Source organism: Macrotis lagotis, chromosome 5, assembly GCF_037893015.1.
Source record: "Macrotis lagotis isolate mMagLag1 chromosome 5, bilby.v1.9.chrom.fasta, whole genome shotgun sequence".
Classification (NCBI taxonomy): domain Eukaryota; kingdom Metazoa; phylum Chordata; class Mammalia; order Peramelemorphia; family Peramelidae; genus Macrotis; species Macrotis lagotis.
This window is the reverse complement of record NC_133662.1, coordinates 201,805,473-201,821,180: the sequence shown is the minus strand read 5'-3', so window position 1 is coordinate 201,821,180 and position 15,708 is coordinate 201,805,473. Positions and strand designations below refer to the sequence as shown.

The window sequence follows — 15,708 nt, the reverse complement described above, 5'->3', positions numbered from 1 at the left end:
TAAAAAAAAAGGTAATATTGAGGCTTCTTTTGTCTCATTTTTAATCTGGAGAATGGAGAAAAACCTTTGCACAATTCTTAACTGTATTTTTCAGACTCTATATGGTAGGCATGTACCAAAACCTTTGAGAAAAGGTCATATTCAGGTCTATTCAATTCCCAGCCATGTGAATACAGTAATTTAGATTAGCTGCTGGGTAAAGGTCAGGCCAACATGGTAAGTCTGGTTCATCTAAAATCACAGAGGAAGGAAATTTCCTGTTTCAAAACTCAATCCCAGGCACAATTTCTTTTTGTCTTTGGAGTAGAATTGTTGTGTGGTGATGGTTGGTGGCCTTTGAACAAAACAAGCATTTGCATGTTTGGCTCCAAAGATTGCCACTTCCCTTTAGGTTGTAAATTTGCAGTATGTAAGGTCTGCTATAGGAGTCATGAGTATTCTTAATTATTTAACCTGTGTTTTGTAAAATTGGACTCTATAAAACCCCAAAAGTAGAGTAGCCATTAACTGAAATGTAACAGTGTTTTGAGTAAACTTCATACTTAACTAATTTTTTCCCCCTTTCTATAGATCTCCAAATAAGGGAACGGTCTTTGGAAAATCTAATAAAGTGAGTTGTTGATTTGAAAATGTGAATATGTTCTTTTGAATCATTTCATTCTTTTACTGTGTTATGTAAAAGGATTTAAGTATTGAAAATGGTTAAGAAAAATGGATTTGATTATCCATTAGTTACAAATTAAATATTTTTTAATTTTTTCCTGATCATTAGTCATGCATAGTTTATCTTTACAGCTCATTGGAATAAAATGGCCTTGAGCAAGTTTTTGTCTTAACTCTTTGAAAGTAGTAGTAATGGGTGCTCCTGGCTCCAGGGCTGGTGCTCTGTCCACTGCGCCACCTGGCTGCCCCTATCATCATCATCATTGTCATTATAATTATTAATAATGTTATTAATAACAATTTTAATTTTTTTTCTCTTTATTGCTCATGAGGGTCTATATTTTCAGGGGGATGGGGTATTATGTTTATTCTTAAACAAGAATATTTTAGTAATGTAAAAACACTTGTATAAAAAAATAAAAAATATTTTTTTATAACGAAAGTAGTAGTAAAAGGAGGAAAATAGGGCTTTTAAAGTAGTCATAAAAATCAATGATATCCTGGTTAACCTTAGTATCTTTAGCAAAACTGAACCTAGTATATCCAGCCACTTATTTTGAATGATTTTTTACTCAGTACATCTGTCTTTTGAAGCTACTTTTGGATTTTGTACTGAATTTGAAGTCCAGTAATACCACTGGAAAGGTATCAGAAATAATACTGAAATTCTAACTAGTTCATTGTGTGCTCAGAGTAGGTTCTGCACATGGCTTCAAATAGAACAGGGGCTGGGGAGCCCTAGTCAGAAGTAGGGGAATAATTCCATTGATGAAGTCTTGTGTGGTTTAATGGTTAAGAACAGTGAAATCTGGTTTGTCCTTTTAGGGGAAGGAAGATCTATGAGCCTCCACGATTCATGACTGTGAACCAGGCAGCCCAGCAGCTTCTGGAGATTGTTCAAAACCAAAGAGCTCGCGGAGAGGAACCAGGTGTTTGCTTAGGTCTCTTCAAGCCAGTTTGCAGTTTGAATCTCCTCTGCAACATCCCTAACCAGTTGTCATCCAGCCTCTGTTGGGATTTGCAGGAGTTTCCCAATTCCCTGACCCCTGTCTTAACATTATTTATTTCAAGTAGAATCCTTGCTACTCCAAAGTTTTCCTTTGGCTCTTAATGTTGGTTATATTCACAGATTCTTAGAAAGTTAGAATTGGAAAATACTTTGAGATCCCCTTGTTCAATCTCATTTCAGAAGGAAAAACTGAGGCTCAGAAAAAAAAGTGAAGTAATTTCTCTAGTTTTCATTTCTTTTTTAATTTATTCTTAAAATCCATATTCCACTTACTGAGCCAAAAGAGATATACTGAGGGTATTACTAACATAAATTTTAATTTGAGGTTATCTCAAGAATGTAAATCTTGGGGCGGCTATGTGGCGCAGTGGATAGAGCACCAACCCTGGAGTCAGGAGGACCTGAGTTTAATTCCAGCCTCAGACACTTAATAATTACCTAGCTGTGTGGCCTTGGGCAAGCCACTTAACCCCATTGGCTCACAAAAACCTAAATCAACCAATCAATCAATCAATCTTACAAGCTAATTCCACTAAAAATGTTAAGAGTATAAACAATGTGAGAGAACCATCCTTGTAAATTCTATTTGTTTTACTTATTAGCACCTCATGTCCTGAGAAGCACTCCCACTGACCTCTGTTGTAAGACAGCTGACTTTGACCACCATTTCCTGACACACCCTTACAAAAAGGGATTAATTTAGAAACTTTTCAGTAACTGGGGATGCTGAGTATATTTCCATTACTAGTTCCTCAATGATGATGCAGACATTGTGCTGGGGTTTCCAGTATTCTTAGTTTACATAAAGTGTTCAGTATTCATCCATGCAAGTCTATCTTTCAAGAAAATTGCTTAATTCACACTGATTACTGCTTGTAGTTTGGAGAAGTCCTGGGACAGTTTTCCCACCTGATAACAAAACCTAAAATCTTTATCTCTCCTTCAGCTTAATGATTAGATGGTCCTACTGAATTAACTACCAGTAATAACTGGAATTAACTAGTCTTATGTTAAAAGAATGTTATTTTTCAAGTCAGCCCTGAGCCATTATTTCTATCAGAAACTTTGCTGAAGAATGTCATTTACACAAGTACCATTCAGAGTAGAAATACAGACTCTGAGAACGACTTTGATTAAAGCTATATATTCAGCCTAGGGGGAAGCCCTTGAAGCTTGAAAGAAGGAAATTTACACTCAGTAAAATTATGGTAAACTGAGGTTCAATCAAATAAATTCATATAAAACTTAAAAATTACTAAGGAACAATTAAGTTGTTTGGAGTAGTTCTATAAGGATGATACCTGAGAAACAGTCTTTCCTTTTTCAGTAGAGACTAGATTGTTTATCTTTGCATTTTCCAGTTATAAGAGTAGGCACTTATGGAATTGAGTTGATCTTAAGGCTGAAATGAATTGCCCTTCATATTAACCCCCTTTCTCCCTTGTTCTTTCCATCTCCTTTTAATGCAGAAAATTGACTCATCCCCTGATGTTCCTCCTGTGGGCATTCCCTCTAATACTAGATTTTTATCTTTTATATTCCTTCTATATTGGACCAGGAGGTTTGCTTTTAGACCCTTCTTCCTGTTTACCTTCACTCAGCAATCTTCCCTCCTTTGAGGTACAATCCAGATATATTATCTTAATAATCTCCTTGTTGGGATGTTATTCCAACCCCCCCATCTTCATTTTTTCCCCCTCTTCTGTTCTCTCTCTCTCCCTCCCTCTCTTCTTTCTTTCTGTCTCAGTCTCTCTCCCCCTCCTTCCCTCTCCTCTTTTGTCTCTCTTTCTGTCTCTTTTCTCTGTCTCTGTCCCCCCCCACACACACTTCTGCTACTCTCTTTTCCTCAGCTTCTCCCATTTCTTTAGATGACTCCCAAAATCTCCCAGACTCCCAATGCTATGTCCCCAAATCCCTGTTGGGATGTTCCACCATGATATCTAATAGGTATGTTCAATTCAGCATATTCAGACAATTTTTCCTTCCCCTCAGCCTGTCCTGCCTGACTTCCCTGTTTTTGTCAAGGATGTTTCCATCCTTCTGGGTCACCCAGGTTCTCTCCCCACCAGCCACTTTAGGACTCCTGAATTGGGCTCTGGCTTCATGGGAGCGGTACCGACTCTGGGGTTCAGATACATCCTCTTAATCCCGGCTTTCATGCTGACCAGCTGTCTTCTCATGGATAGGTCATTTATCCCTGCTAAGTCTCAAGTTTGCTTATCAGTAAAATAGGGGTGTTAATATTTAGGTATTGTAAGGAAAACACTTCAAAATCCTTGATTCGTCAGTTTTACAAGTTTTACAAGCATTTACAAGATTTATAGTAAGTATTTAATCCATTCTGCTGGTAGGAAGAGGGTGATTGTCTAATAATTTGAAGAGATAAGGAAGGTGTTTTGCCAGAGGTGGGCCCTATATGCCTATTAACAAAAATCAGAGTTTCAGTGAGGCAGAAGTGAGCAGGAGGTATGGACAGCTGTGGGAGGACCACTTGTTCAGTGTCATTGAGAGAGAAGGTAATACGAGTTGATTTCCATAAAATAGGAGTTGTTGCTTAAAATCACCCTTTGGGGAAACTTTAAAGGCAGGATATTAGAGCATGGTTCTGACTCAGTTTGAAATGCTTATCCTTATTTTACAGCCATCACTGAGGAGACAATCTGTGTGGGCCTGGCCAGAGTAGGATCTGAGGAGCAGAAAATTGCTGCTGGCACTTTACAGCAAATGTGTACCGTGGACTTGGGCAGCCCTTTGCATTCATTAATTATAACAGGAAAGTTGCATCCTTTGGAGGTAGAGATGCTGAAACTGTTTCCTATGCCAGAAGATGACTGAAACCCTGAGTGTTGATAGGTCCTGCCCATAGCCACCGTTTCTACTTTTGTTTCATTGTCAGATGTATATACAAAGATGTACAACTTCCAGATACAAAACAAAATGGACAAACACTTGGAATCATCTTGTGAATAAAAAAGGAAGATAAATTTATCTAACAAAACCTCCTTCATTAGAGGCCATGTCAGTCCTCTTGATGTCAAGAACAGGTGGTATCACCTTGACCACTTCCCAAGATAACTTTGCTTGCAGGAGGCTGCAGACAAAGCAGGAAAGTAGTAACACAGACATAGGCAAGGTGGTTTTAATAACTTTTCCTTCATTTAAGAAATTGGGTTAACTGCTTTGACTTTAATTTTAGGGTAAAATTTAGAGGGACAGTTGGAATGTGAATCATCCTGAATTAAACTCAGCTTCCATTTTTGAAGGGGAAAAGGCAGCTTTTAGAAGAAAACTAAGCCAGTTGTTAACACTTCATTCACCATAATTTGCTTGTCACTGTGCAAGTATAGGATGAATTATTCTGCTTGAACTTAATTGTAATAATGCTTATAAAAAGATTTGAAAAGAACAAACCACCAGCAGATTCCACCCACCTAAAAGCACACCCCTTCAAGTGACACTCATCTGAATTGGCTCATCTCATTTAAACTGATACCTAATTGTGTGGCACAAGGCTGGCCACATTATGTGGGTTACGTACTGCACTGGAAATGTTGGATCAGCCATATGTAGTTGCCATTGGATTGTAAATGGATACCATATTTCTTGTCCATGCTGACAAAGGACTTTAACTACAAAGAAAGAACTTTTTAAAAAACCTAAGACATGATCATAGTCTTAAAGATTCATCATTCAATTTAACTCATTAAATTGTATCGTTTATGTACGAGCTTGTTGTCTTTATAACAATATTTATTGTGAACCTCAGCTTTGATGTAATGTGCAGTCACTTATAGGTAAATGTAAATTCCACCAGACAGGCCTTTCTTCCTGGCTCTGATCAATTCACCCAATCTCTCTCTGTTGCTGGGCACATATTTTGCTTAGTTATTCTTTGGAGACAGTATCTTGTATGTGTATAAATTCATGTGATAGTTGTTTATCAGTCAGTACATATACATTATCAACTGTGAGTTGGAGGAAGGATGGAGAGCCAGTCAGGACTAAAGCCCTCTGCTAAATCCTGTTATGAGACCAGAAACTTTGTAAAATACGGAACTCTGGACTTTTATCAGTAAGAGGGGAGCTAAGACTTGCAAACTCTGTGATTTGACTGAGGAGTCAGTGATAGGTTTGGGGCTAAAGGTGGCAAAGGGAGCTTTGGGACCAGGGCTGAACAAGCCCTTGAATTCAGGGCATGGCAAATGAGACAGAATCAAATACTTGGAGGAAGATCAGCAGCTACCTAGTCCGTCCCGTCATGAAAGGAATCCATTGGAATAGCCAGCACCTTTGTTTGGAGACCTCCAGGGAGAGGAAAACCTCCATCTCTGAAAGTGACTCAGTAGTGCACAGTTTGGTGAGTTCAACTGTTAATTGACCTTTGCAATAGCAACCAATGCTTTTGGTTCTGACCTTCAGGGCCAAACGGGGAGTCCAGTCTTTCCACCATGGGACGGCTCTTTAACTCTTGGAACACATTTGACCCTCCTGAGTCCTCTCTGCCCTGGGCTAAACATTTTGTTAAATGACACCCAAGTGGACCTCTGAAAACAAGTTTGTAAGCCCAGTACTTAAAACGACGCTTTGTACATACAAAGTACTTAATAAATGCTTCATTCATAAGTTATCACATGATGGGAACCTACTCTTGTTTTCAAATTCATTATAGAGTCCAAACCACTCCATGTAAAATCTTTTTTTGAAAAATGGAAATTGAGGGGCGGCTAGGTGGCACAGTAGATAAAGCACCAGCCCTGGAGTCAGGAGTACCTGGGTTCAAATCCGGTCTCAGACCCTTAATAATTACCTAGCTGTGTGGCCTTGGGCAAGCCACTTAACCATTTGCCTTGCAAAAACCTTTTAAAAAAAAAGGAAATTGGGTGCAGCTAGGTGGCTCAGTGTAACCTGGAGTCAGGAGTGCCCAAGTTCAAATCCAGCCTCAGACAATAATTGCCTAGCTGTGTGACCTTGGGCAAGCCATTTAACCACATTGCCTTAAATAAATTTTTAAAAATGGAAATTGTATGACATGCATCTAAACACTGACAACATTTCAGAACATGCTAATACCCTTGTAAATACGAGCAACGTAGTCATTTTACTTGCTGCTTTGAAAGCCCAGGTTAACTTAGGTGACAGTGAGATTTTTAAAGGTCCGGGTGCTATGCATCTTTTAGTCAACTATCACTTGAAATGTCTTATAAATCTTTGTGGTGCTTTTAAATTAGCTTTGTGTCTTGGTTCAGAAACTACCTTTTTTTTAATCTATCTTTAAATCTTATGATTTCTCTCTAATCACATTCAACCTGGATCAATGTATACCATGGAGAGTATAAAGACTGGCAAATTGCCCTCTGTGAGGGATGGGAGGAGGGAAGCAAGACTAGGGGGAAAATTGCAAAATTCAAAATAAGCAAAATCTTTAAAAGGGAAAAAAAACCACCATTGGGGCTGCCAAATCCTAGTGCTACTTCAGTCCAGAAGGCGATCTGATGGTTTGGACAATAGTCCAGTGTGCAGAATTATGACAATAGCTTGCAGTGTATCTGTATCTGCTGCTTCCTTATCTGTCCCCACAGGACCACATTATAAAAATCATAAAGTAGTAAGGATGACGTACACACATAAATTGGATTTAAGTGAGGCAGAATTGTGTGAAGTCACTGGTCTCCTAGAGTCATCTGAGCCTAATGGCAAGACAAACGTTAAGACAGTTGGTGATAGTTCAAGATGAAGTGGATGATCTTGGCATCTTGGATGTATAACCAAATTCTAAATTCTCCATTACACTTCCCTCTGCTGTATTTATGGGTCTAGTGTAACAAATTGTTCATAGCTAACTATTCCACCAGAGAAGTCTTTACATACACGGGATAGGAACTCCACTAACTCACTGATGAGTTAAGCTCCCAGTTATATTGAACTTGGAGTAGCCCATCTGCCGCAGCTGCTTCTTCACAAGTGGAAGTTGGCAGAATCTGGTAGACATCAAAGGTAGAAAACAGTTCTGAAAAGGACTCAGTAGCCTTTGCTAAGAGGTACTAGTCTTCCCTAACAGCTGCACTCCAGTAAGTAGCTGGAATCCCCAATCATAGACGAAATTCCTGTGGTCTTGCAACTGGGTCATATCTAATTCTGTTCTGACATGGGTGAAGAGAAAGAAAATTAACTTTAAAGATTGCTTAGGAGAATAAGAAATCAACTGAAGAAGCTTGAATCAAAAAGCCAGATCCCAGTTGATTATTTCATACTATCCGGGGTAATTCTATTAACTTTTCCTTAGATTGATTTCTTCATCTGTGGAAAGTCTTTCTGGGTCTTAATGTTTTTGAAGTTTGTCAATTGGGACCCGTCTTCCCTCTGCAATGGTCTTGTTATTTAAATATGCAGGATAAATGCAAATGAACCTGCCTTTATCTGCCTGAGACGATCAACCTATGCCATCTCCAGAACCCAGCTGGCAGGAAAAATAACAATTATCCAGAAACTACCTTTTCTAAAAAGGGGGGGGAAAATTTTAATTGATTACTCTGTTAACAGCAGCTATTGAGGAAATTACAGTTCTCTATTGTGACCAAGAATAAAGTATTTTTCAAGTTCACTGAATGCTTAACAATGAATTCCAGAGAAGGGGTCAGGCAGGCATGGAAGGACAAACTGCTTGGCTTTGTGAGAAATCGTCCAGGAGATTCTAGTTCGTTTGGATAAAGTTGGAGGTGTCATTTAGCAGGCTAGAAGTTGATCAGAGATTTTAAAAACTGAACATCTTACATCCCATCAGTGTTTTCTTCAGGGCAACAGAACATAGGATTTAGAGCTGGAAGGTAATAGTGGCCATCTAGTCCAACCCACTTATTTTACAGATAAGGAAAAGTGAGGTACAGAGGCTAAGTAATTTGTCCCCAAGTTACCAGTAAACTGCCACCCACTAGAGTACTTACAGACCTAGGATTTCAAATCCAGGCACTTTCCCAATCTTCCATGCTGTGCATGGAAAAGACTGTAGAACTTTGGAATTAGAAGAAATTCTAAATCATGTGGAATATGGACCCCGTCTATGATATGCTGGTCCAGGAACCAGCTGCTGGAGCATTTTCAATGGTGACTATTCACTACTTCTGAAACACCCATTCCATTTTGGCTTATTAAGCTCCTTCCATTGAGTTAGTCTGCCTCTTTGTAGATTGAACCCACTGGTCCTAGTTTTGCCATCTGAAATTGTATAGAATTTGTCTAATCTATCCTCTATTTGACAACCCTTTGGGTATTCAAAGACTAGAAAACTAAGTACCTCCTAACACTTCCTTCCTAGGTTTTGTCTTTGTGTCCACAGGACCCACTGGTGCGTCATAGATAGAAGATAATAAAATGTTTATTGATTGCGTGATAAAGCAAACGCATCCTTTTTGGTTTTATGTTTAAAACCAAGAAGAATCTGCCCTGATTAGCCCTAGGGAAAGACAGTTGGTATGGAATTATTACCCTGGGAAATGAAAATGCCCGTGTTGAGGAACAGTGGCTATTACGTCACGTGGCCCTAGGAATTAAGTTTTAACAGGTGACTATTTCATCTGAGATCCAAGGTATTAATACAACCTGGCTACAGGAGAATCATTCTTCACATAAGGAGTTGAACTAAATGACTTTTTAAAACCCAAGTATCTTTCTGCTTCTTGTCCCAACATGTTAGGTAAATTTTCTGACTTTTTAATGTCCCCACAAGTCGCTTCCAACGACAAGTCAACCCAAGGCAAGAAGCAGTTATGTTGAGGGAGGGGGAAGACAAATAGACTTAGCAGCATTCCAACATACACAAAAAGGGGGCTGGTTTCTGTCCCTCACTTGTAGGGATGTCTTTCATTTGATGAACTATTAAATTACTGTGAGGGACATAGAATAAAAGGCCAAGTCTCCAGTCTCAGGAACTGATCATTTTAAATGTCAAAGACTAAGAACATTTCTAGGGTGACCAGTTTAAGGCTGAAAACTGTCAGCTCTAATCCAAACCCTCCATTTCATAGATGGTGGAACTGAGAGGACAAGAGATTAAATGATATGCCAAGGCTGTCAAAGGTACAGCTGGTTTTCAATTAGTGACAATAATTTTGCACTATTTGTTTCCATTGGGTTGGAAGCAATGACTACTTTTTTACATAATTACAACTTTGAGTACATGCAACCACTTCTGTTGGTTCATTATTTACACTAATAAGGAAATCATTGTGATTAAATAATGAAAACAGGATTTGAACCCAAGTTCTCAGACACTAAGAAGGGCACTTTTCCCCCTTAATCACTAACTACAAATACAACAGTAATTCAGAGAAGTCATCAGTGTGGATCAGCGTGGTCTACAATACAGTCCTTTAAGTAATGGCTAGGTAGAATTTAGACCAACAAATGGAGAGAGCCTTTAAGGTAGAGGAGATTACAAGGAACAAAGGCAGGACATAAATGAATATACAGATATGGTGGGTATATCCACCACACCCCACACAGAAAGGTGGTGGGGAAACATTGGCCTTATTTCATGATCCTCTATTATCTGCTTAGCCACTTTACATTCCCAACTCTTATCAGATTGTTCTCTTCCACATAGTCTCTACTCATCAAAACATCCCCTACAGTACCTGATGCCATCCACCATCCAAGCCTTTGCCCACTCCTGCTAGCTCTGCCACCCATTTATAAAGTCCAATTCAAATGCTACATATCTCAGCTTCAGCATCACAACCTCCATTATGATTTCACCAGTCTGTATAAATGAATGACATTTTTGCAGAAGCTGCAGATGATAGAGCCTAGGATCAAATACTTAAATTTTTAAAAAGGTAAACGCCCCCAAAAAGAAAAAAAAAATTAGAACTTTGATATGAAAGGAGGGGCCAAAAAAATTTTATGTGTATTTTCTTGATTGCTGGAGCATCATACCCACAATGTGGAAGGGATAAATGTAAACACATAATCAGTATATTATTTTTAACAAAAACTTTTCTTGCCCACCCACCTATGCACACCCTCCCTCCCTGTGTCCTCCCCTCTTCAAGAAGCAAAATGAATTCTCCTTGAGAGGCCTTTGCTTTTACCTAGAGAAAAAAAAATAAAGTCATGAATCTTTTAACAAATGAGTTTCTAATAGTTAACTGGAGTGGGGGAAACAGAACTTAGTACCAAGTTCTATCTATCTTAGTACCAAGTAGCCAGAGTATTCAAAAAAATAATTAATTCTAACTAGTTTGGTGTTTAAAAATTCATCTAAGTGCTCATTTCCAAAGATTTAATTTGTCATACTGTTTGCTAAGGCAAAGTTACAAAGTAATTAATCTAAGTTGGAAAAAAAATCAGTTTTTATTTGCCATTTACCCATCACTATGAAATCAAATCGACCATGTAACTATCTAATTCTGATCATTTTCTTTTTATGCTAGTTCTCACTGTCATGGTCATTCTGGAAAAGGAGAGAACTATCCAAACATGGATAGATTTCTTTCACCCTCTCCAACAAAATAGATCTAAACTGATAATACTTATAGATTGGTACTCTCTGATGTCTAAGAGACAGGCAATGGTAACCTCAAGTCCTAATAGTAGTACTGCTCCCCTTATCAATCAAAATAATTGTTCCATCTTAGTAACTTTTTAAAGAGAAAAAATTGGAGGAAAATAAGGGTCATTTTGAGAATTTTCTTCCCCTCCCCATCTTCACTTCCATTTGTTGCTACAGAGTCCAATTAAGTACCAGAACTAACACAAAGCAGATAGATTTTTAAACCAAAGTTTTATTGAAAGAACATTTTCATACAATATCTTTCATGGTCCTTTTTTAAAAATACATTTGATGTTATGCTTTACATATTACTGTCTTCAAGTAGAAAGGGTGAAATATACTTTTATAGAATTATTCTATTGCACTTGAGCATATCATAATTTCTTACTTCAGCACTTAAAAACCAAATTACAACATAGTCTTTAAAATCTGACATTTCCATTTGCAATATGGGTTAGTACTGAAAGATTTGGATAAATGCCCCAGTCTTCACTGAAAACTCAAACCTTAATAATAGGAAGCAGGGAGGTTTTGTATTCTGCAGCTCAGTTTAGTGTCCACTGCTTGGAATGGTTTTGGCAACTTTTTATTCACAGTACTTCAGATGCAAAACATCCTACTCTGTAGCTGTTCATAAAATTCACACTAATTTACACACACACACACACACACACACACACATATAAAAACCATGTAGCAACCAAATCACTGAGGCTTACTGCAGTTGGAGTACATACAGACATGATTTATAAAAATTTAAGATCCACTATCTCTAATGTCTAGAACAATCACCAACCAGCCTGAAAAACATGACATATAATTCAACAAAAAATTCCAGTAAGCACTAAGTCATGGGAAGGTTTTCCTGTCATTGGAAAAGATTGGAAAGTTATAGAAGTGGCAGTTTGTTGAAGCAGAGAGCTTTAAGGCAGGGTGGCCACTGCAACCTAAGGTATTTAGAGGTAGAAGAGAATGAAAATAAAACATGATTTGTTATCTAAAAATTGTTTTTAAGTGTAGAGCATCCTTACTCCAAAAGAATTTGGTATCCAGATCAGTTTCCAACTTGATAATAAGCCCTGTTTCTTTCAAGTGTTATGCTAAATATATCATCAAAACTTATATAAATATTGGAATGTTTAACACTATTCTGTGTTAATAATAGACAAATGTGACTTTAGATGTTATGGGAAAAATACCTAAACTTAGGTTTTGCAGCTCCAGTTCTATTCATTTGCTTTTGACAATATACAACACAAATGATATCCTTCTCTTCCACTTCATCTATAACCAAAAAAAAAAAAAAAACCCCTACACGCACAGGAATACTTTTTAAAAGTCCATTTAAAATGATAGTTCTTTAATTGTGTGAAATACAATAGAAATTTTGAAAGCGTCATTTGTGCACTATGCATATTACTTGCTCCATATTTTAGGGCTGCCCTGCTATGCATATACCCATAATGCCCATTTATTCAACATTGAACAGGTCCCTTTATTCGGTACTTTTGTGCAAACACTGTGTAAGGTGTCAACAGGAGATTCAGAAAAGTAAGACAGTTTGCTTCCAAATACTATCATAATAACACCCAACCCCCCCCCAACCCAAACTTTCTGCATTTAAGTAGTTGAAAGTTCTTATAAACTAAATTCTTTGTATAGCTCTTCACTTTACATAAAATATTTGATCCTTAAAAGCTGAAACTAAAACTAAATTATATATAATCCTATTTCTCTGTAAAACTGAATACCTGATCAGAAAAGGAAAAGGACTCTCCTACTAAACTAAGTTAAAGAATTTGGCAAGAAAGGGATTGTGATCATTCTTTCTAAGAGTTCTTGTTAGCTGTCTACCTTGTGAGAGAGTCTCTGGGAAGTTATTACACCCTTACAGCAAAGGATGGTATTTACTACTAAAGTCATCTATTTCTAGTCAACAGTGCAGTGGATCTTACTATAGACTAGACACTGAAGACAAGATGGCCTAAGAACTTAAATATTACCAATGACAGGATCATGCAGATGGATGCAAATTTAAAATTTGGCATTATATATATATATATATATATATATATATATATATATATAAAATGCTAATATTTTTCACAGTTCCTGGGATCATGCAGATGAAATTTGTTCTCAAAATTCAAAATTTTTGCATTATAAATTTATAAAATGCTAATATTGTTCACAGTTTCTGGGATCAAATGGCTTTGCAATTAGTGAATTTTTTAATGGCCTGATGAAAACATGGCCAAAGGCAATCTGTCTACAATGAGCACTGAATATTTTTAAACACAATCAAGAAATACATTTAGATCAGTCTGTGCAAAAAAATTAGCTACCTAATAATTCATAATTTTTTATGTTGCTGTGATAGGAAAAATCTGAATCACTTAACTTTCCAGGCTGTTTTAAAATAAATTCTCTGTGAATTTAAAATACTTTTATTGAAAGAAAGTTTCAAGGCAAAGCAGACAGGCCATAAAAGCTACAGGTCGGGGCAGCTAGGTGGCACAGTGGATAGAGCACCGGACCTGGAGTCAGGAGTACCTGAGTTCAAATGCGGCCTCAGACACTTAACAATAATTACCTAGCTGTGTGGCCTTGGACAAGCCACTTAACCCCTTTTGTCTTGCAAAAACCTAAAAATAAAAATGTACAGGTCAATTTAGAGTGAAATTCATTTTGCAAAACATGGAGAATGAGGATTAGCAGATATTCATGAGGTGTATTGCCTCACAAAATAGAGGAAAATGGACCAAATTATCCCAAGAGCATTTACATGTAAAATTGTGAGAACAACACATGGATATGCAACAGATTTATCACTGCTTCTATTCACATCATCCATGACAATAAAACAACCACATTTGGTAGTTATGGACAGAAATGGAAATGGCACTTCATGTAAATCAGGGAGAGCCACTAGAGCTAACAAAATAAACACCCATGATTTTGAAGGCACTCAGGGATCAAATTTTAAAATCTTAAAGCAAGGAAGAATTGGGAAAAAAATTCTAAAAATGATGTCTCTTCTTGCTAGAAAAAGCCATCTATAATCACTCCAGTTTCTGAGAGATCCAAATGCACATGCCGGCACAACATCTATATCTTCCATGAAGAATATCCTAGCTTTGCTTCCTATTAGCTGAATGACTATGGTGGTGGTGGCCCTTAACCTTTCCAGGGTTCTGTTTCTTTATATATAGGAAAGAGGTTAATTTAAATGATGTCTAAGTTCCCTCCCAACTGTCAATCTATATCAGTAAAGCTAAAATGAGATCATCTTTTGAGTTACCCTTCTATTTTCTAAAGCTCCAGAATTTAAAAAACTGGAACAAGTAAAAATCTTGTTTTAGCTTTGAAGTGAAAACAAACATTTTCCAAGGGAAATTATCTTATGTAGACATTCCATCAGCTTCTGTTTATGTTTTAAAACCCTTAGGTTAAAAAAAGGGGCTAAAAAAATTTCATGTTAGAGTATTAAGCATTAATCTAATTAAAAAGATCCTCTAGTAAAAAAAAAAAGGAATCCAAAGAGCAAAATTAATTTAATAGTTTGATACAGTTAAATTTCACGAAATTGTTCTGATATACTATGAATTAGATTACAAATTGGGGAAAATAAGTTTTTCCATTTATAAAATGATTTAGAATGGTCAGCCCATTATAAGACTGTAGACTTGCCACTAATAGCTGTAAGACTTCGGGGAAGTAGTTTTACCTCTCTGCCCTGTTCTCACATGTAAAATCTCTAGATTTCTATGATCTCTTTCAGTTCTGTAATCTCTTTCAGTTTTGTAAGAAATAGTTCGTTTCCTCAATATGTTGTCTTCCCACCCCATTTGCTTAAAAATATAGTGGTTTTCTATGATTCTGCAATTAAAAACCCTCATGGTACTTAGCAAAGCTTGTTTTATGAAGAATATGAAGAACCTTCAGGACACAAGAGAAGACATAGTGCGCCAAATGAGACCACACCAGCTTAACATAAGAATGCCAAATACTCTTATATAATCTCACTGCCTATATATATATATATATATATATGTATATATCTCCCAGAGTGCTGTGGTCTGTTCCACTCAAGAGAGTCTGAGGGTTTGCCTACTTCAAGATAACAGACAGACTAGACAATAATCTGCATTTGAGGGTTAGCAAAAGCAGGAAGTTGGATATGTTAAATGCTTCATCTTCAATGACACCATTCTGATAAAAAAGGATACATAAATTTATTTAGGAAGAGAGTTCCATTGCAAGGTAAATGTTCCCTTAGCAATACAAAAATTTTTTCAGTGAATGCTTTATTTTATGAAGTATTAGCAAAAGTCTCAGTTTTACAAAAAAACCTATTTTTGGAAAACCACAGAAGTTCTATAACTCAACAACAATTACTAATCTTTTCTCTAAAAGAGAAGATTAATAACAATCAGATTAATTATTTCTTGGCAAAATAATCTGAAGTAACACACCTTCACCAGGAATG

The 15,708-nt window shown here is 37.0% G+C and overlaps 1 protein-coding gene across 3 annotated transcripts in view; it reads left to right on the top strand.

Moving 5' to 3' along the window:
* Window positions 1-13,284, top strand: part of DPH5 (diphthamide biosynthesis 5) — a 45,276-nt gene extending 31,992 nt beyond the window's left edge. Inside the window, exons 5-7 of one of the 3 annotated variants that reach the window (XM_074188286.1) lie at window positions 571-610; window positions 1,489-1,604; window positions 4,314-13,283. In XM_074188286.1, coding sequence (XP_074044387.1) covers window positions 571-610; window positions 1,489-1,604; window positions 4,314-4,507 — 350 coding nt within the window. In that variant the 3' untranslated portion in view covers window positions 4,508-13,283. Of the gene's footprint in view, window positions 1-570; window positions 611-1,488; window positions 1,605-4,313 lie in introns of all 3 variants that reach the window. The other 2 variants (XM_074188287.1, XM_074188288.1) reach the window with 2 other exon arrangements.
* The last annotated feature ends 2,424 nt before the right edge of the window (window positions 13,285-15,708 follow it).